This window comes from Oryx dammah, unplaced genomic scaffold (genome assembly GCF_014754425.2).
Source record: "Oryx dammah isolate SB20612 unplaced genomic scaffold, SCBI_Odam_1.1 HiC_scaffold_21, whole genome shotgun sequence".
NCBI classification, from domain to species: Eukaryota; Metazoa; Chordata; class Mammalia; order Artiodactyla; family Bovidae; genus Oryx; species Oryx dammah.
In genome coordinates this window covers 30,834,746-30,857,139 of record NW_024070205.1, presented here as the reverse complement: position 1 = coordinate 30,857,139, position 22,394 = coordinate 30,834,746, and the positions used below count along the sequence as shown (strand labels likewise).

The 22,394-nt window shown below is 55.5% G+C and overlaps 1 protein-coding gene across 2 annotated transcripts in view; it reads right to left on the bottom strand.

The window, feature by feature from the left end:
• The window catches only part of PRDM16 (PR/SET domain 16), a 338,801-nt gene that overhangs the window by 170,556 nt on the left and 145,851 nt on the right, over positions 1 to 22,394 (bottom strand). For both annotated transcript variants that reach the window (XM_040264180.1, XM_040264181.1), the window contains exon 3: positions 8,455 to 8,505. In XM_040264180.1, the coding sequence (XP_040120114.1) occupies positions 8,455 to 8,505 (51 nt within the window). The remainder of the gene's footprint in view (positions 1 to 8,454; positions 8,506 to 22,394) is intronic.

Sequence of the window (22,394 nt, the reverse complement as noted above, 5' to 3'; positions counted from 1 at the left end):
TCTCACACACCTGTGCCTCTCACACACCTGTGCCATACACACCTGTGCCTCTGCCTGTGCCTCTCACGTCTGAACTCACACACCTGTGCCACACATACCTATGCCTTACATACCTGTGCCTCACACACACACCTGTGACACAACCCCACACCTGTGCCTCACACACACCTTTGCCTCACACACACACCTGTGCCTCACACACCTGTGTCACCCATACACAGGGAGCCAGCATCGCATCTCACAGAAGTCATGAGTGGTGATGAAATGATAGGTGGGTGGGCCTGCCACATCCCCAGGCCTGCAGCAGCAGGCGGCTTCTCAGGGCGGTGGGGTGGGTAGAACACAGCCTCCCCCAGAGTTACCACCTGCCAAGTGAGCCTTAGAGACCCCCACACGCCACCCCCGTGGGAGGATGAGGCCCTTCTTGCCTGGCCAAGTCCTGGGCCAAAAGAAGAAAGGGAAGCCTCTTTGGCCCGGGGGACGCCGAGGGCCCTGCCTGGAACACGTGCCCACAGGCCCCGAGACCTTCACAGCGACACCGTCAGAGACACAAGAGGACCTCAAGAAACTGGCCCTCCCCGGAGGCCCGGGTGCTCTGCCCACACCCCAGGGAGAAGTGATACACAGCTCAAGGCAACCAGCCATGGGCGGGTCCCCAGGGTTCACAGCACCTGCCCCGCCACCCTTTACCCTGGAGAAGGACAGCCCATCTTGACAGTGTGTGTAAAACCAGAAGTCAGCCTTAGACTCAGACCGATAACAAGGGCACTGATGAGCTGCCGGCGGGTCTGTGGAGCAAAGGTGAGGCTGGAGGCTTCCCGGTGCCGCGGGCAGAGGACACGCCCTGGAGCCAGCAACGGCCATGCACACATGTGTCTGCCTTCAAAGCAGAAGACACTGAGCAGGCCTTGAGCTGATATATTTTTCTCTCCTAATAGCATGGCACGATTTAATTAACTCACCATTGCACCCACCTGAACATGATGGAGTTATTGACACCACCATCTGGCTCGTATAAAGCCAGTAATGTGGATAGTAAATCCTCTTCATCGCCCACTACCAGCAGAGCCCACCCCTCCCAGCCACCTTCCCCCGGGCTGTCCGGCACGGGCTTCCAGGACACCCCAAGATGCCACTGTGGTTTCCAGGAAAGCAAAGAGACCTCTGACCTGCTGCAGGTGGCGTTGTCACCATCTCAGAGTCAGGTGTCTGCTATGGGGCCCAGCCCCCTGGTGCCCCAGCTGGGGCTATCCAGGGCCGAATGGCCCCCTTGTCCCATGCCAGCCACAATGGCCACAGGCCCCACTGTCCATTCAGCAGGCCTGGCTCTGCCCAGAGCTCTGCCCATTCGCTATCTTCTCAACACCCAGGCCACGCAGGGCGCTAGAGACTGTGACTGTTATCTCCCCTTTTACAGAGGAGGAAACAGAGACACAGAAGTTCAAGGCCTAGGGTCACAGCATCTGGGGCAGAGCCAGGTTCAGGTGTGACGGATCCAGCCCAGCCTCCCCAGGTCTCCAGTGAGGAGAGGGGCCTTTGTCTACTGGGTGGGTAAAGCCAGTTTTCAAGTTCTGAATTTGTCCTTTGAAATCAGTGACACTTTATCTGTCTTGCTTTGAAGTTTGAGCAGAGTGTCAGCAGGGTGAGGGAAGGGCCTGACCACAGAGAGGAGTCCTCATGTCACCAGCTCCCAAGGAGGGGCTTCTGCCTGCTGGGCTCCCTCCTCCAGGACTTCCATCCCAAGCTGCAGGCCTTTCAGCAGGTTTCACAAGGGCTACTTCAGTAGGAGAAAGAAGATCGGGTTCCATGCTTTCTCAGCAGCAAAAGAGAAGAAACACGCACCTCTCATTCCTCCCCTGACCCCAGGCAAGGTCCTCAGGGTAGAGTGGGTCTGTCTGAACAACTTCCCCTCTCTCCGCCTGAGACCCTGCCCCCCAAGCCGAGGGCCAGTCCAGCTAAGATGAAACATTCCTCAGACACGCAGGTCTGCAGCAGGTAATATACTACTGTGAAGAAAATATAATACCTGCATCTCTTCCCAGTTTGATCTGATGGTTTAAGCTGCTTTCAGGTACCCCTTGGGGTGAAGGGTGAGTAAAATCAGCCCAACTGTTGGGGGGACAGAATACAAAAACTCACGTTTATAACATCGGCACCCAGCCTAGACCTGCCTGTAACTCAGCCTCCACCTCCGTACTGCTGTTGGCCCATTAATCACCCTTATCTGCTTGGGGTGGGAAGGGGCCACAGCACCACCGCCATTCCCGCCCCCACCCCCCCGCCAGAGGCCAAGTTCAGGTGCTGTGAGGTGGCCAGAGAGCAGAGTCCATCCGGGCCACTGAGGTGGAGGCTTTCAGGCTGTGGCCCCTCCCTCAGGCTAGATTTTCTGCCCTGCCCTGGGCACCAGAGTCATGCCTAAGGGCCTCTTCAGATAAGCCTCTACAGTTGTGAAAAAAAGAGGCCTCCAGGAGGGGTAGGGGGAGGGGCAAGAGCCAGACCTGGGGCTGGTCCCCAGCGGCTGAGGGTCCCCAAGGCCACCAGCCCGGAGCCGCCTTCTCGGGCAGGGGAGCAGTGGGGGCGGGGCTTTCCGACTTTCTGCGTCTTGGCCCCATTACACCTCTCCACTCTGCAGCCTTTGATTCAGCAAAATCAAGGATGCAAACTTCTTAGGAGTACTTAGTTTCCATGGCAACCGAAGCTGACCTCAACATTATTGTTCTCAAGAGGGGACTGACTTTACTATATGTTCATTCACTGAATTAATGGACTCCCGGCCCTTTTATCAGCAGCCCCCCGACAAAGGAAAAGGAGGCCTGTCTCCGAAGGGCTTTCAGCCACTGTCCAGCCTTTGTCCGGGGCTTTGCTGGAACGAAGTGAGTCTATTCAGCCCGAGATTATCAAAATCAACTCGGAGCTGTCTCCGTGGCAGCTAAACACACTTTGATTTCATAAAGACATAACCGATCCCACATGCAAATTATTAATTGTGAGCCCAGGCCACTTAGGGCTTGGGACTGCTGGAATGTTTTCCAGGAAGAACTTGCATAGTAGATAAACAGCGACTGAATCCTAGCACCTGGGTGGCTCCTAGGTGTTGTGGCCTGGGGTGGGGGGGTGAGGGTTGTGGGGTGGGGGGTGAGGGTGGCGGCGATGGGGGCTGGTGGTAAAGAGGAAAAGAAAGGATTTCTAAAAGTAACCTCGCTGGCACAGGCAAAGCCTAACAGGGACAGTCTAGCTTGCTTTGGTCCCAGTAAGACTGGCTGACCGGGACACATGCTCCCCGATCCCTTGTCCTGGAGCCTTGGGGCTGACTGGTCTCCCCATCTCTTGTTCCAGTCACGATCCTTCCCTCCCCGCTTGCCTTCCTCGCCCTCCAGCCACCTGGAAAATACCTCAGTTTCCTCCAGGGGAAAAACAACGCAAAGGGAATAAACCACATAGAGGGTCACAGACCACAAACACCTGGATAGTTTGTGTGCTGGATTCAAACCCCCAAGGCACAGCCTGGGGGCAGCCTGGCGGAGACCTGGGGTGTGCAGACTTCTCAACTAATTGCTGCACAAGACACTTGGCAGCTGCCTGTCCATCTCCACTCCCACCTGCCTGGTCTTCCTGGCTCCTGGTCATCTTTAGTAGTCCCCAGGTTCCCCGGGAAGGGACCCAGGAGACCTCAGGATGCACATTACTGGAGGCTTTTCACCTGGGCCAGGTTGTAGAAAACACACACGTACAACAGCCCAGTGGGACAGGCCAAGGTCTTCACATCCAAACAGTCATTTCGGGAATTATTGTAATTATCAATCAATCACCCTATTGGAGAATGCCAGGCTGGGCTATCGGATGACTTTTATGACCTGTAGCATTTTGTGCGGAATAACAGGGAGAGATTTATGGACTCATCATGGTCCCACTCCAACAGCAGGCTTTATTAGCTCAATTTATTTTTGACTTTCCCTCAAGCCTCGAGCTCCCCACCCCTGGCCCAGCTCGCTGGCTGAGGTGACTCCAAACTGCAGAGCCTCTGGAAATGCACCTGTCCCAGTTCAGACCTCAGCCCCATGGATGCGAATTCCTGATTCATTTATTTATTTTGGAGAGGAAGGGGGCAGTGTGGGTAGAGAAGCAGGGGAGAAGAAAACACAAAAATAAAAAAAGAAAAAGGTCATTTCCCTCTGCATTTTCTGCTTGTTGTACTGTATTAACATGTCCTCCCTTTTCAAGACGGTCAAAGAAAACAAGATAAAGCGAGACAATGGGGCGGCCATTGGGGGCCTGGTGTTTCCCCCTTTCATATCACCAAAGAGATTGAATCAAAATTCTTTCAGCTGATACCATCTCCCCCGGTGGACTACACTCTTGTTAACGGATAAATTCAAGCCCTCCAGAAAGTCAAAGAATAAATTTAAGCCTTTTGCCAAATGTCTATCCTATTGGATTTTGATAAGACGGCCATTGAGTCTTAATAATGTCTTCCATCCATTTTCAGCGGGCCCTTAACACAGCTCTTTATTTGTCCCCAAAGCCTCTTCGCCCAGCCTTTTTATTCCAGGCTCTGGCAGGCTCTCCAGGGAGCCAGGCGCCCCCAGTGATGGATGGACAGCTCCTAGATTATCTCCCGCAGATGTTTGCTCTCCAGGAGCCCCGGGCTTTCCCTCTAAGTAAACAGAGACTAAATAGAGTCGGCTGCAGCCAGCAGTCCCAGAGGTCCCGGCCTGAGGCTAGAAAAGGCGATGCTGCTGGACCTGCAGCCAGTGACTTTTGGAGGGAAGCGCGTGAGCATCCGGAACGCACACCTAGGATGAGTGTGGGGCAGCCGGGCACCGATGGAGCAGGAGCACTTGGATGTGCTGCACACAGGAGGAGGGGATGCAAGGAACCAGTGGGTGGTGGAAGGAGGATGCAAGAATGTGAAGATAGGGGGCAGGGTGGAGGTGGGGGAGGAAAGGCCAGCGACTGGTGGCACCACAGGGGGCCACAGGAGGGACTGGGGGACAGAGGGACACAAGAGACCAGGACAGGCTGGGGATGGAGGCGACCTGAGGGAGGGGGACAGGAGGGTTCTCAGGGCGGGGCCCAGCCTGGTGCCGGCTCCCAGGTGTAGCCGCTGTCTCTCCAATGTGAGCTCAGCTCTGCACCAGAGATCCTGGGTTCAAATCCCGCCTCCCCTGAGGATATAGGCACCACCAGCCTCCTTGGGCCTGGATTTTGTCCTCTGTAAACTCTGACAGGTAGAGTCCACAGCCTCTTCAGCATCCTGGTTCTTTAATACCAAGAATTTATAACCCATACTTCCTACAAAACATCACCCTTTCTGCATCTCTTTTGTCAAGCCACTGATTGAATTAAGTAGCCTTAGTTACATTTCACTGAGGGCTTCCCTGGTGGCTCAGACAGTAAAGAATCTGCTGCAACGCGGGAAACCTGGGTTTGATCCCTGAGTCGGGAAGATCCCCTGGGGAAGGGAATGGCTACCCACTCCAGTGTTCTTGCCTGGAGAATCCCATGGACAGAGAAGCCTGGCAGGCTATAGTCCATGGGGTTCCATGATGTCGATAAAGTGTAGAAAGTGTGATTCAGTGAATCCTGATGTTGAAATAAGTGATGCTCAGAGGTGTCAGCTGACCAACCCCAGGCTGCATAGCCTCGGCGCTTCCCTGGAGGACCTTAACGTTCCCAGATGTGTGTGTCTTTGGAGGAGGATAGGCCCTGTTCAGCCAGACACCAAAATCCTAAACTATAAGACTGATAAATGGGGTCTATCTCCTATCACCAAGGAATACCTAAATCAATCCTTAGCACACTGAGGCGTGTACGGTCCTCTCATGTAACAAGCACGTGTGCGTCGCCAAAGCTGTAAGGGACACAGCTGTGACCTTCCATTTGGGAAGAAGGTCAAGAGAAGGCCGTACTGACCGTCCTCCGGCCCCCACTGCGGCAACCCAGCTGCCTTTGCACCTGGGTCTCTCTCAGCACCTCTTTCCCTCCCTCCCTCTCTGGGAAGTAACCAAATGGCTCCAGACACCAAGTTAAGGTTTCGATCATCGACCAATGTGACCCAGGGTGCCCACCTCATCACACTTGATGCCCCAAATGCCTCGCACTAAGTTTAGTGTGAGGATGGGAGAGTCCAGAGATTCAGAGGAGCACGTCTCCGTGAGGGCAGGGGTATCCGGGGAGGTGGACAAAGCCTTAGTGCGGAGTCTCAGGGGCTGGGGATGGGATAGCGGCTCTCAGAGCAACAATGACCCCAGCCCCTTAGGCTCTGCTGCCCGGCACTGGCCTCTCCCAGCTGCTATAGCTGCCATGGGCGTCTGGTCTGGTTCTGTGGGCACCCTTCCGACGGGCCTTACAAAGGTCTGCATCTGAAGGGAGACTGTGCCAAGCTGGGCAGTTGTGAGTGGGTCCCTGGCTGGAGGATGCTTGTGCCCACTCTGTGTGGAGCTCTTGGAAGGACGTCTGGGACACAGTATCCAAGGCCTGCCCTCCACAGTTTGTAAAAAGGAGAGGCCACGTTGGAGACAGCACCACCTCAGGGGATAGAGGATGCATCCCTTCCTCCTCACGACCTTAACCTTAGACCCCACCTTTTGACCTTCTGCCTTGAAGCTTGCCCCTAGGCCGGACAACGGACTGCCTGACCCACCTCTCACCTCCCGCCCTGTGTGAGCTCCTTCTTAGAGGGGAAGATGAAGGTTCCATGTTCCTTCTAGTAGTCGAAAGAGGAGCTGACTATGGTTCCTCCGTGTGGGGGGTGGAAGCACCTCAATTCTCTGAAACACTGTGAAAGGTGCAAGGAAGCTGCTCAAGTTGCTCTGGCCACCTCCTCCTTTAAGAAAACAGAGTTCACTCCCAGGGTGGGGGAGGGGGGTCAGGGAGGAAGAGGGATACAGCCGGGATTCGCTTTGGGGCCTGCGGATGCATTTCCAGGAAGAGAGGCCTCAGGCCCCCGGGCAGTGGACAGGGAGTGGACACTCTGTCCCAGCTCTGCTCAGACATAATTGCCCCCCGGGCCAGACACAGACGCGCTTATGGAGACAAATGAGGCCGAAGGTCACCCCTGCCAGAGGTCACCCCTGCCAGAGGTCACCGCAGGGTCAGACCACATCCCCCATCACATGGGTTTTCTCTGAAATCAATGTCTCTGGGGTTGACCCTGGTGGAAAGGGAAGGCCTCTGCTTTTAGGGCTCAGACTCCCTGGATGGCGGTTCCCCCAGTTGCCCCGACTCTAACCAGCCAGCCAGACACAGGAAGAAAGTCACAGAGATCAGCGGAACCAGCAAATTGCTTTCTTGTCACTTCCAGACCAAAAGAGGACTTTTCGTGATGACAGGAATGTATGCTCAGGCAGTGTTTTTGGATCCTCCTGGGAGAGGAGACAGCACCTCACGAGCATAGCTCGGCGATTCTGACACTAAGAAAACAGCCCCTGACAGCAGCTGTGTAGCGTTGTGCTGACCCATCGCCCCAGACGCCCACGCTGTGCTTCCTGATGCGGTCTGGGTACCCTGAGAAGATGGACTCTCTCAGCTTGGTCCGTATGATGCTTTGAAGTCAAGATGCCAGGAGAGAAAAGGCTATTTCAATGCTACTGGAAAACCCAAAGACCGTATCAGCTACCACACGCATTTATATCTGTGTGTTTGTGTGTCTGTGTGTTGTGTGCATGTCTGTGTCAGTACAAGTGAGTGTCTGTGTGTGTGTGTGTGTGTGTGTGCCTGTGTCTTTCTGTGTGGATGTGTGTACATGTATATACTTATGCATGGATGGCCCCAATTCTCTAGATGTTGAACTCCAGCTGACAAATGGCTTCTGGGTTTTGGGGTGGTTTCTGCACCCCTCCCCTCTGCTACCTGCCTAACAGGCACATGCAGGAATGTGTCTGCCTATGGGTGCATGCTTCCCTCTGTGTGTGTGTCTGGGGGTGTTTTCCTGGGCCTGGCCCACTCTCTGGGCCTTTGGATCTCGTGTTTGTCAACCAGCTGTTACCCATCACCAGGGGATAATGCCTACAGTGACACTTTCTCTGTCGCCTGACACTCTGCTTACTCAACACGGTGCCTGAGCCATCTTCGGAGACTGAGAACAACGAAAGGCTTTGTCGAATCTGCAGCCAATTGTGCTTTTCTTCTCTATATTCTTTTCATGTGAGTATCCGGTGAAGATAGTTAAATAAACACAATCTGTATTTATTTCATTTCTATGCAACTGACTGGCCCAAAGCATTCCCACACACGCGGGGCTCGCCTTGGTTCTCGGAACCAGGTTGGTTCTATAAAGCGAGCTGCTACCTGCTACCCCATGAAAGCCAGTATCCGTCTTGATCCCTGGGGAATCACGTGTTCGACCGACCACAGATGGCCTCGCACTCGGGAGCTCAGGCTCAACCAGAGCGCAGGCTCGACGGGAGCGCAGGCTTGACAGGAGGGGAGAAGGCACAGAACCAGCTTGCCTACCTTTTGGATGCAGCCCTCTTGCGATGACACCTCCGCATCCGTCAGCATTTGCTGCAAAACAATTTGGAAAAGGGTTGTTAGTTTCCGACTGATCACGGTGGGCTACAGTGGGCTATACACATGCGAGCAGAGCGAGCAAGCTCTGAAATAATAGGGGTAAGGTGGGTGGCTTCTCCATAATAAGAGAACTGGGGATCTCCCTGATCACAGGGAGGAACCACACCGTGGAGCTCGGCCACACTCTGGAGCTCACTGTGGTGACTGGGTACAGACTGCACGTGTGGCTAGGAGCACTGCGGTGCTTGAAATGGGTAAGGGGCTCCTTCCCTGTTTCTTGGGGTGAGCCCCTACCCCAGCAGTGGGCAGTGGCAGCAGCAGCAAGTCTTCCCTCCTCCCACCGCCATCCCGCCCATGGACATGGGCTTGGGGCATCGAGGAAAGTGCCAGCCACCCTGGGTCTTTCTTCCACCCAACGGCTTTGACTTGGAGCTTTCCTTGGCTCAGCTCTGAAGAGCTGTAGCATTTTGCCTGGCTGGCATCTCCTCCTCAAAACCACCCAGTTCCACACCAGAGGGTGATGTTTCAGTGACAGGCCCCAGAGCCCTTTCTAAGCTATGCAAACTGACAAATTAGCAGCATCAATGGGATTTTCCCTTTTGGATCACAAGTACTCTGCACAAACACGTATATAAATTTGTGACGTCATTTATATAAGAATAGAAACCAAGATGGAAACCAATATTTGGAGAATAAGAAGAGAAATGGGGTCAAACCCAGGGGTTTTGCTCCCCCTCCCCTTATAATGACACCACTGCTTCTTGAATGACACGCTCGGAGCAGAGTGCCCACCAGTGCCCATGCAGGTCAGGTCAGAGGACCAAGACGCTCTGTTCCAAATGCTGGCAGATCTGCCCAGACTCAGCTGTAATAACAATAAGTCATATTTTTAAATGTTGAGAATTCTAACCAATTGGGGATTTTATGTTTCTTTTAATAGATTCTGAAGTTGTGGTTTGGAATGCGACTAGGAGTGAAAACAGAGAATGAGGCAGAAGAGGCAGACACGGACACACCAGGGAAGTCTCTCCAGAAGGGCCAGTGAGAGGCCAGGCACCTAGGTGCTCAGGCCCCACCGGACCCAGGCGGACAGGCCCCAGGGGAGACAAGCTAGCTTCAGCCCTGGGGGCTAAGCTCTGCCAGCAGACGGGCCAGTGAGGCAGTCCTCTTGTCTGTCTGCTTTTCACTCCCAAATTCAGAGCCAAGAAGGGTGGCTGGAGCCCGGGCAGCCCTGGGACAGAAGAGAGGCAGACCACCTGGGTACCAGGAGAGCCTGTGTTGTCCAGGAAGAGGACGTGCTCCCCAGGGAGGGAGAGGGACCACTCTCCTCCTCCAGGTTGCTCAGGCCTGCACCCCACCTGGAGACCCTTGTCAGCATTACGCAGAAATGAAGGTCCCAGCATGGGTCCCGAGTCCTGCAGTTCACCCACTTGCCCCTTATGACAGGGTGGCTTGAATCAGAGGGAGAAACACTGTGTGTTAATTTTTCTAAGCCTCACAGTCTTCAGGGCCAGGACAAAACTGCGGAAGGGGACCCCCATCCGAGTGACTCCCATTCCCTGGTCCTGTCCCCTTGTGAAGGACAAAGCAGGTCCCCACCCAAAGCCTGCCATGGAGGAGCCTGAGCCTGAAGACCTGGCGACGCCACTCCTCGTTGCCTTGCTGCTGCGACCCCTCCCAGGGAAGGGGCCTTGGGGACCTCCTGCAGAGACGCCCAGCAAGCATGCTGACCACCAGGCCACTGTCCTGGGGACACTGAGGAGCTGGACTTCTCAGCCAGGCCCAGCTCATGGCACTGCCACAGTCGCTATTGATTTGGGGGGCAGCTGGAAACCGGAGGCTGCTTTTGGGAGACAAGAGTGCTCAGAGCGGTTCCTGCCCATGGCTCGAGGGCCTGTGCTGGTGGCAAAACTCCAGGCTGAGGGTACAGAAGTGGGTGTTCCAACGGTACCATCCTCGAAGGTCAAGATGCCAGTGCAACACGCGGAGCAAGAGAGATCGGACAGAGGAGGCTCTCAGTGCAGGGCCAGGCTGGTAGGGCCAGGCTGGTGGGGCCAGGCAGATGAGGGTTCCTCTACTGCTCCTTGGAGCCTGGCCCTGGGCTCCCCTTGGACAGGCCCAGCTTGGGGTGATTCAGCTGCAGAATAGAGCCCCATCCAACCGTGTGATGCAGAGAGAGCTGGGGGCGTTAAGCCCAAGCTGGCCGACACTCCCATACAGAGGAAGTCTTCCTCCTGCCAGGAGATCTGAGTGGGTCCCAGGACCATCCTGTCCTAGCAACTTCTCTCTGCCTCCCACTCCCCCTGATGTGACAGCCACCTTGGCAGGTGTGACCACCATCACCCCTGCTCTTCACTGACTCGCTGACCTCGGGTGAAAGTCTGCCCCACGCACCCCTTCTGGAGCCTCTGTCCCAGCCTTCTCGCTGCCAAGTCCGCCGCTTTGCTGAAAACCCTCTTTATTTTGCTTGCCGAGCCCTCGGCACAGGCACTGCTGGCCAGCCGGCTGTTGGCAGTGGTGGTCTCTGCTCTCAAGCCCGTCTCCGCACCAGCAGAAGTATTAGGTGTGTTTTGATTAAGCAGTTTAGCCAAAAAAGTGAGGTTTGACCTGGAGCATTTGCTCCTCTCAAGGGTCTCGGTGCCAGGACTGAGCTAAGTGGGGTTGCTCAAAGCATCTTTTTTTGACTCTTAAAATAAATAGCCTCTGTTCTCCGAAAAGTCAGCCCAGAGGAGACACACATACACAGACATCCATATGCTCACAGCTCTGGAGTTCTGGCGTGTCCCCTGAGGGGGCTAGGCTTTCTGCTCGGTGTCACAAACGAATCCCAGAAGGTTTCTCTCCCTTCAAAATAGTCTGTTATTACAGGATCTGAAAACGTACAAACAGGAGGAAACCCAGATGGAGCTCCAAACACGTGGCTTCCAAAACCAGAGAGAAACAGATGAAGTGCCCCTGCCTCCAGTCCGGCCTGTGGTCCAAGAGGTCATCAAGTGTTCTCACTTATTGACCTCTTCCTCTTGGCTTTGACGCCCAGGCCTCTCTACCCTGTTCCTCTCTGTCCAATGCTAAAGCCACATTTCTACCTACCCAAAGAGGTGTATTTGTGTCTAGAAGTGGCTAAAAGATGATTACAAGGCCCCTCCCCTTGAATGGGCCTCTGTGGGCTGGGCTAGGGCCGTCTGTGTAGGTCACTGCCCAAGGCTGTCCTGGGAGGTGGGGCAGGGGCCCCAGGGGTTGATGGAAGGAGCCCCCTCCCATGCTGGCCTGGCCCTGAGCCTCATGCTGCCACACTCTAGAAAACTGGGGGACACATTCCAGGCAGACAGGTCAAGCCCGAAGCTGGTGACCACCAGCCCCAACCCGTGGTGAGCTGCTTTGTACCACACATGGCCTCCCGTCATAGAAGGGTTTTAGACCAAATAAGCAGTGCCCTCAAATGGACCCAATGAACTGCTGATCAGAATCCATCAAACCACCCTGTTGTCAGCTCATCTTAATCCCTGCAAAGAATACCCACAGCCTCACGTGTGCATCCTCCCGTCCTGGGAAGACGAGCTTTTTCAAGAACAATTCTCAGGCTGAGTTTTCTGACCAAGTCCAAGTCCAAGTCCTACCATGATGGCCACATTCCCTGGTATAAATGCCGCAGTGGCTGGTGCTGGGCTGTAGCGGTGACCGGAGGACAGTGCAGGCAGTCCTTCAGGGGTTCTGGGTGGGGGGTTGCTTCCTGGGCACCTCCAAGGCGGCTCCCCCGTCCTGCTTACGGTAGCCCCATCTGGGCTCAAGCTGGGGTTACCCTAGCTTTAGAGATAGGAGACAGAATCTTGGGAGTTAGAGTGACAGGGCAAAGGTCAAAGAGCTGCTGGGGTGCTGGCAGCCACGTCCGAGTCCAGCTTCCTGAATCCAGAGGAACAGGCTGGGAGGCTGCCGGGTGGTGCGTTGGGTGGAAGGGAGCCACACGCCGACCCTTCTGACCAGAGTCACACCTGAACCCCAGCCAGAAGCTCGCAGGAGCCCCCCGCCACCCCCTCGGCGGTGTGGCCTGGGTGGTGTCCTGCTGGCAGCGCCCCTAGGAACCATCAGGGCAGTTAGTCACTGGCCAGCCCGCTCTGGCTCCCAGAGCAAAGGCTCCAACGGTGTTGACACAAACTCTTGAGCTCTCAACTGGGAGTGGGTCATATTTATTTATTTTTTGCATTAAAAAAAAAAAGGAAAAAAAAACTCTGCTTGGCTGTGTTTGAGCTACAGAAATGATTTTTTTGAAAGGCGCCTTGGACACTGTTTTTCGCTTTTATGGCTAAACAGATACTTCTCAGTTCTTTCAAGTGAGATCCTACCCAATGAATGGAGACTCTCTCTTTACTCCTAAGAAAAATATTTACACAGTCAAGTACAGCACGAAAAAGGACCCAGGCTCCTTCAGAGGGCCCAGCCCGAAACGCATATAGGTCTCCTCGGCACGCTGTTTACATTCCCAGCCCTGCATCTCCGCCCTCCTCTCCCCTCCCAGGAGACATTTCCCAAGCCTCCTGCTCAGGACCCTGAAGTCAGGGTCCTGAGAGCCCCACCATCCCCGGGTCAGACAGGAGGAACCAGCCCAGCTTGAGTGATAGTCAAGTCCCACCTTGCCTGCTTTCTCTGTTGGCCAACAAAAAACCAGGGCTCCGTGCAAGGGCTTCAGCTAGACTCACCCCAATTTCCGCAGAACCCCCACCCGGCCGGCCAGGAGTGGGGGCCTCTGTCTCCACCTCTGTGGAGTGGCAGGGCCTCATTAGCACGAGTCTAGGGCGAACAGCTCTTCCTGGCCCACACGGCCCTGCATGGCCCCAGAGCTCTGGGCACGGCTTGCTGCTGTCAGATGTGCCCAGAACACTCTGTCTGCTGGCAAACCCCCCCGGACCATGGGCACAAGCCCCTCTGCTGCACACGCCGCCTGGCCCGCGGCTATCAGGTGACCACACCTTCCCTTCTCCAGGATGGACGACTGAGTAAGTGAACAAATCTCTCCCCCTACACCAGGTTTATGGTCTAATCTGTCTTGGGCCCCTCACAGCCTCCTTCCAGAAGCAGCACTGGATGCCTTTTGTCTGCACTGCACCCTGGAAAGCGCCTCAGAGGCATTCAAAGAAATCTTAAAACCATGTTGTCCCAGCATCAGCTACTCTGGGGACAAGGCAGTGGCTCAAGCCCACTGTGTCCTCCAACATCAGCATGAACACAGAGGCCCCCTGAGAAAGTGGAATTGGAGGGGAGCAGGGTTGGGGGCAGGGGCAGAAGAGCTGGCCCGGAGATGGGAAGCGGCCACCAGGTGCAGAGAGGCCCATGGGAGTCCTCAAGTCCCAGGCGGGGGTTCAATTTGCTTCTGAGGGAGAATATGGATGTGGGTGCTGGCCGGCAGCTGGATGGGGGGCAGGGAGCAGAGAAGGAAGGAGGATCCGCACAGCGGGGGAGGGAGGGCCACCTTGTGTAAGGCCTGGACTCTAGGTGGTTTCAGTCCATGGGTCTTCCCTGCTCAACTTGTGCTGATGAGCTGTGGTGGGCTCTGGGCTGGTGAGGGGGTGGGGTGGCGGTGGGCTGGAGGGGTCACTGGACAGAGCTCAGGTGCTGGGCCCCATTCCCCACCACCAGCTGGGGACCTGTAAGAGGCTGCCCAAAGGAACACCAGTGAAACAGCAGAGAACAGAGGACCGGGAGGGCCAGGGGCCATGGTGGACTCCCTATTGTGGTTCAGTCACTAAGTCGTGCCTGACTGCAACCCCATGAACTACAGCACACCAGGCTTCCGTGTCTTTCACTATCTCCTAGAGTTTGCTCAAACTCACGTTCTTTGAGCTGGTGATGCCACCCAACCATCTCAGCCTCTGTCGCCCCTTCTCCATCTGCCTTCAATCTTTCCCAAGATCAGGGTCTTTTCCAATAAGTCAGCTCTTTGCATCAAATGACCAAAGTATCGGAGCTTCAGCTTCAGTCCTTCCAATGAATATTCAGGGTTGATTTCCTTCAGGATTGACTGGTTGATCACCTTGCTGTCTAAGGCACTCTCAAGAGTCTTCTCCAGTTGGGCTCACACTAGGCATTAAATTCAGAACACCTGAGGAAGAGCTGTCACCACAGTCTTTACAGATGAGAAAGCTGCTCAGAGAGGTAGATTAACCTTCCCACATGTGCACAACGGTGAGGGAGGGCAGAGGTGGGAGCTGTCGGCCCCTCAGGGATTGAGAGGATGGGTCAGGGGCATGGACAGAGAGTGGGACGGGGCAGCTTCTTCTTAAAGGAATGACTGGAGGCAGCCCAGGTGCTCACCTGCCTGGCCTCTGGTTCCTGGTCACCCAGGCGCCTGACAGAGCAGGGTTCCCCCTGCACCTGGCCTGCAGAGAAATAAGGGCAGTGCCCCCCACCCCCAGTGCCCCAACCCCTTCCCATCCATAAGCCACCTTGTTAACAGCTCAGTGCCTGATCTGTCCTCACTGAAAGCGCTCCCCCAGCAGAGGGCAATTCCTTGATCCTTAACTTGGAAACACAGGCCCCTCTGAACCATCTGGGTAGGGGTCTTGTCTCTCACTCCTGCCAGCTCCTGGCCCAGGCAGCAACTGACCCAGGCCCTCCCTAGGCCTTTCCCCTAGGCTCCCAGGGCTGAGACACAAGGCTCTGATGCCATGGGGGAACACGAGCCGAGCTGGGGGCAGGGCTTAGGATGACCACCCTCCTTTGCGGTGGCGGTTGTCTGGGAGGATTACTTGGAAGGATTCCTGCTCCCCTGGTCTGACCCCTAAAGCTATTCCTTTCAAGAGAGAAGAGGTGCAGGTTACCCCAGCTCAGGACACCCAACCTCTGGCAGAACCCTGCCAACCAAGGCTCTGAATTCTCCCCCAGGCCCGAAACAGGCTCTGCATACACTGGGTCGCTCAGGGTCTCAGAGCCCGAGTCCCTAGATGCTGTTCAGCCCTTTCTGTCACCACTCTCTGAACTGGGAGGGCTGGATTCAGCCCTGACCCAGCCTAGGAGCCCCTGCCCTCTTGTCCTGGTCCCAAAGGGAGTTCTTTCCCAGAGGTGCTACCTGGGGGCTCCTGTCCAGCTGAGCTCTGGACACAGAAAGAACAGGCTGACAGCCCAGGCCATGAGGGAGCTAGGGTGGGGGCGCTGACCAGGCAGGAGTGGCAGGAGGAAACTGCTGGGTCCACACTGTGTCATGGTCCGAGCCTCTCCTGTGCCAGGTGGTGAGCTGAGGGCTGAGCCCAGGCCGGGGCTCCGCAGTCCCTTGTCCTGAGGAGATACATGTCCAGTGTCGCCCCTGCCCTCGGGGGACAGCTTCCTCCTCCTGCTTCTGGAGGATTGATGTCCTCAGGGGAAGTGCATGTAAATCATAAGAGCAGGGTGACCTGCGGCACATCCAATCAATGACTCGTGACAAGCTGTAACTTTCAGTCTTAGAAAAGGAACCACTGGTGTGTCCAGGGGCCTCGCGATAGCCAGCTCCGGGAACTGGACACTTGCCTCCAGAAACCAGGAGAAGGTTTCGCAGAACTATCTGTTCCTGGATTAGGGACCAGAGTTTCCTCCTGAGGGTCTGGGTTCAAGAGGTAGAAGCCAATAGCTAGAAGAAGCATGTGGGCTTGGATGCCTGCGGAAGAGTCCTGAATTTTCTAGAATGTTCTTTCATGTTCCAAAAATCCGGAGTCCCCAAGTGGCTGACCCTTCTGCAGCCCCAGAGCACTGTTCATCCATTGCGGGTGTCAGGCCTGTGTAGGACTTGCCTCCTGTGGCTTCCCGGCTGTGCTCAATCCCATTCACTTGAACAACACCAGGCTCCGCCCATTGCAAACTGGAGGTGGCTCTGCCCATTCGTGTCTGAAAATCCATCCTCCCAGGACCCCTGTAGGTCGGGTGTGACCTGCTTCCTGGCCTTCCGATAGCCTCATAGCCCAACTTCGCCCAGATACCTGGATGACAGCCCATCTTGGAGAAGCTGCCTGAGGGACCCCACAGCCCAGTAACTCTGCACCTCAGCATCTCCCGAGGGGGAAATAAATCACAGGTCAATTATCGGTTCTACATGTACATTTGTCTTTTATCCTCAACCCTTTTTAGTTATAGAAATAACCTGCGTATTGACAGAATCATATTAATGCACTACAGCCTGACCCTGCTTATCGATAACTTGTTTGTTAGATGATCTTTAATAATCATAAGTGAGGAAGAAAGGGTCAAGGATCCCGGCAATGACTGCTTGACACACGCATGTCTGACGTCTTGAGACCCAAGGTTGGGGTCGGGGGTAGAAATGGACTGATGCTGAAATGTGACGATCCCACCCCCCTACCATGAATCCCTTGGGATTCAGGCTTTTCTTGGCCACTGAATTCTCACCCCTCCCACTGGGGTTTGGGGTCACCTTTAATAACTCAAAGGTGAGCAGGTCAGAAGTGATCACCCCACATTTCAGCGCACATTTCAACTCCCACAGTCACGTCAGGCAGCACAAAGGCACAAAGAAGTGAAAGACATGATGTGGAAAGGCAGCTCCTGGTGGCCCCTGTGCCTGTGGGGCAATGACCTCAGGGCAGAAGGCCCGTCCCCATCCAATTCTGGCCTCATCCAATCCTCACCCTTTAATTAGTCCAGGTCTTCACTCTGCAAATATTTGAGGATCCTCTCACTTTGAGGATGGCCACTTTCCAAGCTGGCGAAGCCAGAGGTACATCATTTCCATTACCGACAGTAATAAGGTAGCAATGACAGTAATAGGAGCCAAACTGTCAACTGCAGAGGCACTATAATCTCTAGCAATGCCCATTTGCCCGCTGAGCTCAGAGAGGTCGATTTCTTCATCCAGCATCACACAGCTGGGATTCCAACCAGGCTGCACAGGAGCCCTTGGGAGGTTGTGTGGCCTCCACAGAACTGGCTCCATTTGGGGTGTGGGTGGGGAGCAGTGAGGAGGAGAGAAGGGAGGGTGAGAAAAGGAGCCGGGTTCTCTCTCCCACAAAGGGATGTTTCCAATCTGGGGGGAGGAGACAGCGCGGCAGAGCCCGAGAGCCAGGCTTCAGTCACAGCTGCTGCGCTAACTCGAGACCACCGTGCATGGGGGCGGTGGGCGGGGGGGAGCCGCTGAACAAGACCGCACACTTTCCTAATGGGACCCAATTACAGCAGCAGCTGTGTCAAGGAATTCCGTGCTGATCCGCTGTGAAAAATGGGCAGCCTCTGGAATCCTGCAGCATCCACGCAACTGCCATGCAGCCAGGAGCCCCCAGGGCCCTGGCTTGCTCTCTGGGGGGCAGGGTGAACGAGCAGAGCAAGGCCAGCCCACCCACCCCCACTTGGCCTCAGATTCCCAAGCAACCTCCTGCCCCAGGGCCCCCTCCTTCTGCATTTCCAGCTCAGGGTCAGGAGGGAATTCGGGAGGACTTCCCAGACTCAGCCAAGCCCATGGCTCAGGCCGCCTGTCCCTGTTCTGGGGACACCTCTCAGGGCTTCCTGACTGACATGGGACATCAGCTGGACCCTCCTCCCTCAGGTGCCTGGCCTGGCGGGAGAGGCCTCAAAGCAACACGGAGATTCCTAGCTCAGAGATGACTCTTCTGTACTTGGTACCTATGTGGTCCCGCTCACCAGCCTCGACTTGCTCGTCTGAGAATTGGGGGCATGTGAATGTGTGCTGCACCAGGCTGTTCCTCAGGAGCACAGTGATGCCCTGCTGAGGAAGTAAATTCCCATGTTGTGTGTGACCATCCAGGCTCAGACACCGAGACCCCCTCCTGGGGTGGGGGGAGGGGAGTAGCCACTAAGAAGGGGGCTCAGAGACCACAGCAGGGAGTAGAGGGCCTCCTGGGCTGCCCTGGCCTCTGGCAGGGTTGGCGGGGTAAATCTAGCCTGTGGCCTGTGTCCCCATGTCCTGTGAGCTATGAGGCCCATTACATGACAAAGGGTGGTGAAAATACAGAACATAAGACGGGATGGCTCGTGGAACAAAAAGCCCGCCTGTTACTGTCTGGTCCTCAGTAGAAGCCCAGCGAAGACACTGTGGCCGGAGGATGAAGGTGGGAGGTCTCACGTCCTCGGAGATGTGGGCACAATGCTTCCCGAACACACACAAGCTGTGTGAGCTTGGAGGAGGTTCCCCTGTCCCCAGGCTCTGCTCAGTGACCAAGACACGGGGCAGCTAGAGAGCTGGGTTCCCAGAACACCTGATCCTGCAGACAGCTGCCACGGCTGCCCGGCCGGCCCGGCCCCCGCCCAGAGCGCATTCTCAGCTGCAGCCTCCTGCCGGGAAGAGACGGTGTGAAATTGGAAGCAGTTTGAAACCACCCTGTTCCTTGTCTTTCTTTCTTTTTTTCCTGTTTTCCAACAAGATGTGCTCAGAGTTGTCACAAGGGAAATCTCCAAACCCCCCGCTGGGATTTCTATCTCGAGCCCCTCAGTATCCTGGAACGTTTACCTCCCCTGAGATGGGGAGACCCTTCCCGGGGTCGGGCCTGGTGGCCACCAGGGCCTGCCTCATTGAGATTCTCAATGGGAAGTGTGGGGGCCTCGGGAAGTGTGGGTAGGGGGTGTGTCCTCATGACACCAGGGAACCTGGATGGCGCTCCGATCGCACCCTTGCCGCCACTGCTTTTTGGAGAGCCACCTGGATGGTCAGGGATGGACCTGGGCTGTCACACAGGCAGTTCTGGCTCCCAAGACCTCAGGAGGGGAGGTCGGTGCCTGAAACTGTCCTCTGTCAACTCCACTTTATGACGACATTGCAGGGACCTGGGGACGTGCCTGTCCCACCTCGGGCCACAGTGACACACCCAGAAGCGTGGAGAACGTGATCACCAGTGACACACAGGCACTCGAAGCACCTACTGAGCATCCTGACTTCTGCATGGACTGTGACTTTACTCCGCGTGGACCGTGTCTCCTCTTTCTAATGAGTCACTGGTGCAGAGGAGGTCGCATCCATGCAGAGAGCACAGATCACCCCCACATCGCCCCCCACCCCTGAGGACTGGATCCCACTGCTCTCCTGGGGGCCTGAGTCCAGCAGCCAAAACCTCAGGACACCTGCACAGCTGCTGCCTTCCTTCCTGCTTTCAGTCCTGAGAGCAAAGCAAGAGCCTCTTCAACTCTTCTCTGGTTTTCCTGCAACGGCCAGAGGTAAGCCTGGGCATCTGGAACCCTGTCCGTGGACCTGGAGGGACGGCGCCCATCAGTCATGGGGTCTGCAGCAAGAGTGGACACAGGCTTGAGCCACGTGATGGGGTCACATTGATAAGCTTACTGCTGTGCCTGTCACTTTAACATGACAAGGTCACCCTCTGCCTGTGGGATGGTCTCGGAGAACTGACCTCCACTAATGCAAGGTGCAGAGTGGGCACAGGGGCATGTGTGTCCCCAGGGCTGTGTGGGGATGTGTGCTCGGGAGGGTACTCGGGGGCCCTGCAGGGCCACGTACCTCTCTGGTCCTGCCCCACAGCTCTGAGCTGGTCTGCGGGCCATCAGCGTGGCCAGGGACAGTCCACCCAGCCCATGCCTGGGAGAACATGGCCTCAGGGAAACATTGACCGCATCCTCAGAAATTTTCTTGGTAGGATTTTTAAAGCTCTATTCTTGGAGTTGGGAGATTTTGTTCAGCAGCATAATTTATTTGCTTTTTCCAAAGACTGAGAAGAGAACTGAGGTCAGCCAGGATGTGAACCACACAAGGTCTGAGCAAGTGCTGCCTGTGCTGGGGGTGGGGGCGGTGCCCAGCATGCCCCATACCCAGTTTGGGAAACAGAGACAGGAGGAGATGGAGGAGACAGAGGCAGAGAGAGATGTGGGAGACAGAGGCAGAGAAGCAAAGATAGAGACCTAGATGGGAAAGAGACAGACACAGGGAGACAGAGACAGAGGGAGAAAGAAACAGAGAGAGACAGAAGGAGAGAGATGGAGTAGACAGAGACGGGGCTGAGGGAGTGGGGAGACAGAGACAGTGCAAGCAGCCCCCCGAGAATCCACCTGGCAGGGGCCCTGGGGAGCCAGTGTCCTCGGGGGTGGTGGGGCGCAGAGACAGAGACCCAAGTCCGACCAGCAGAGCTCAGCAGGTCTGCACTTGCGGGGGAGGGGGGGCTCCTGGGCCAGGACAGCCTGAGCTCCTCAAGGTGAAACTTCAAGCATGGACGCCCAAGTGGCCTCAGCTTGGCCTGTGGTTCAAGCTGGGCCAGCTCTACTCAGAAAAAACAAGTCCATACAAACAAGTCCCACTTCTCAGTACTTGGGGTGAGGAGTGAGATGGGCCCCTGTACCAGTGGCCCCTTTGCCCACACTGGATAGCATGACCCCTCCCCAGTCCCTGTTCAGGACCCGGGAGATGGGTGAGCCCTTTGTCTCTGCAGCCTCACTTTGGTGCTTGGTTTGGTTTAACGGTCCTGATTACGGCTCATTCATGTTCTTGCAGACAGATTCTGCTCAGTGTGGGCTGCCAGCTTAGCAGAGCCGCCGAGCAGATGGAAGCAGAACTTTGGGTCACTTTCCTCCCCCAGATCCACACCTGGGGCATTTCATTTACAGGAGCAAACATATCTGCGCACACTTGATTGTTCAAGTTTCCTCCCTGGAAACCCGGGGCTTCTCCAGGCTTCCGCTCCTGGGAAGTGCCCTTGGACTTGGACAGACCCCCCTTCCTTGGGATGCTTTGGAAGAGGGGGTCCCTGTGGATGAAGTTGGTGATGCCAGCTCACCGGGCAGCTCGCGGCAGGTGATTTGTTCTGGTCTGATTTTCCTCTAACAGAAAAAGATTTGCTTGGATGAATCGATAAAACTTTGCATATAGCAAGGAGGCCACATCTTGAAACAGAGGACCAGATGAGTGTAAACCTGACCCACGGGGTGCCTGTGGGTGTGGGAGCCAGGACAGAATGCCAGCTCCATAGTCGACCGCAGACTAGCACCTGCCCTCAGGTGCTCTTCGTGGAGGAAGAGGAGGAAGCTTTTCATGGCCAGAAACAAGGGAACCTGGTCTTTGCATCTCACCCAGCCAGTCCTGAGTGGGGCCCGGAGAGCCAGGTCCTGGGGCCCGATTTGGGGGTCCACAAAGCCTGATTTCCTTTTGGCGTTGGCTCTGAGTGGGCGCGGTAGACCCTCTACTGTCAGGCCTCTGCACTCGGGGCTGTCACAGTCTGCTCTCCATGCACCTCCACTCAGCAGCTCCTGCCTGAGACACTACAGTCCTTTCACTTGATTTTCCAGCTGAGTTGACTGAGGCCTGTGAAGGTCAAAGAGCTTGCCCAGGGTCACCGAGTAACACGGCTCAGCCTCTGGCCTCGGGATGAGGACGCAGGCCTCTGGTTCCTCTTCCTAATCGTTTAACCAAAGGCTCTTTCATAAATAATAGAAATAACAGAGCTTCGGTTTTCCTTAGAGGATGAACGCCCCAAACCGCCACCGGGGTTGTGGTCAGCAGGCACTGCCAAGCCCTCACGGGGTGGAAAGGGTGCGAGCTGCAGATGGACAGGGGCTCCCGGGCCTGCTGGCTCCTGTGAAGGCATTAATTTGTACCAGCCGTCCAAAGGCCTGGAAAGAGAGTCCGACGGTCGGTACATGCGACAAGGGCTGATTAGCCATCACTGACAGTTATTAGCCTATTATTAAACGTATGAATTGCCTCTTTCATACCACATGCCTATCTTTAAAGTGCTTTATTAACTAACATTAACCAATCCAATTAGCAAAAGACACTGTATTTGTGTAATTAGTAATTTGAGGCTTTGTTCTGTCTTGGTCATAAAGAGAAAAGGCATTGGATGCTGATTAGTTTACACTGTACAATTAGAGAAGAGGTCGGAACTCAGCTGGGAACATTCTCGATCCCTGGGGTCCTGTCAAGGTACCCAGCCCCCGAAGACCCCCGGGGGCTT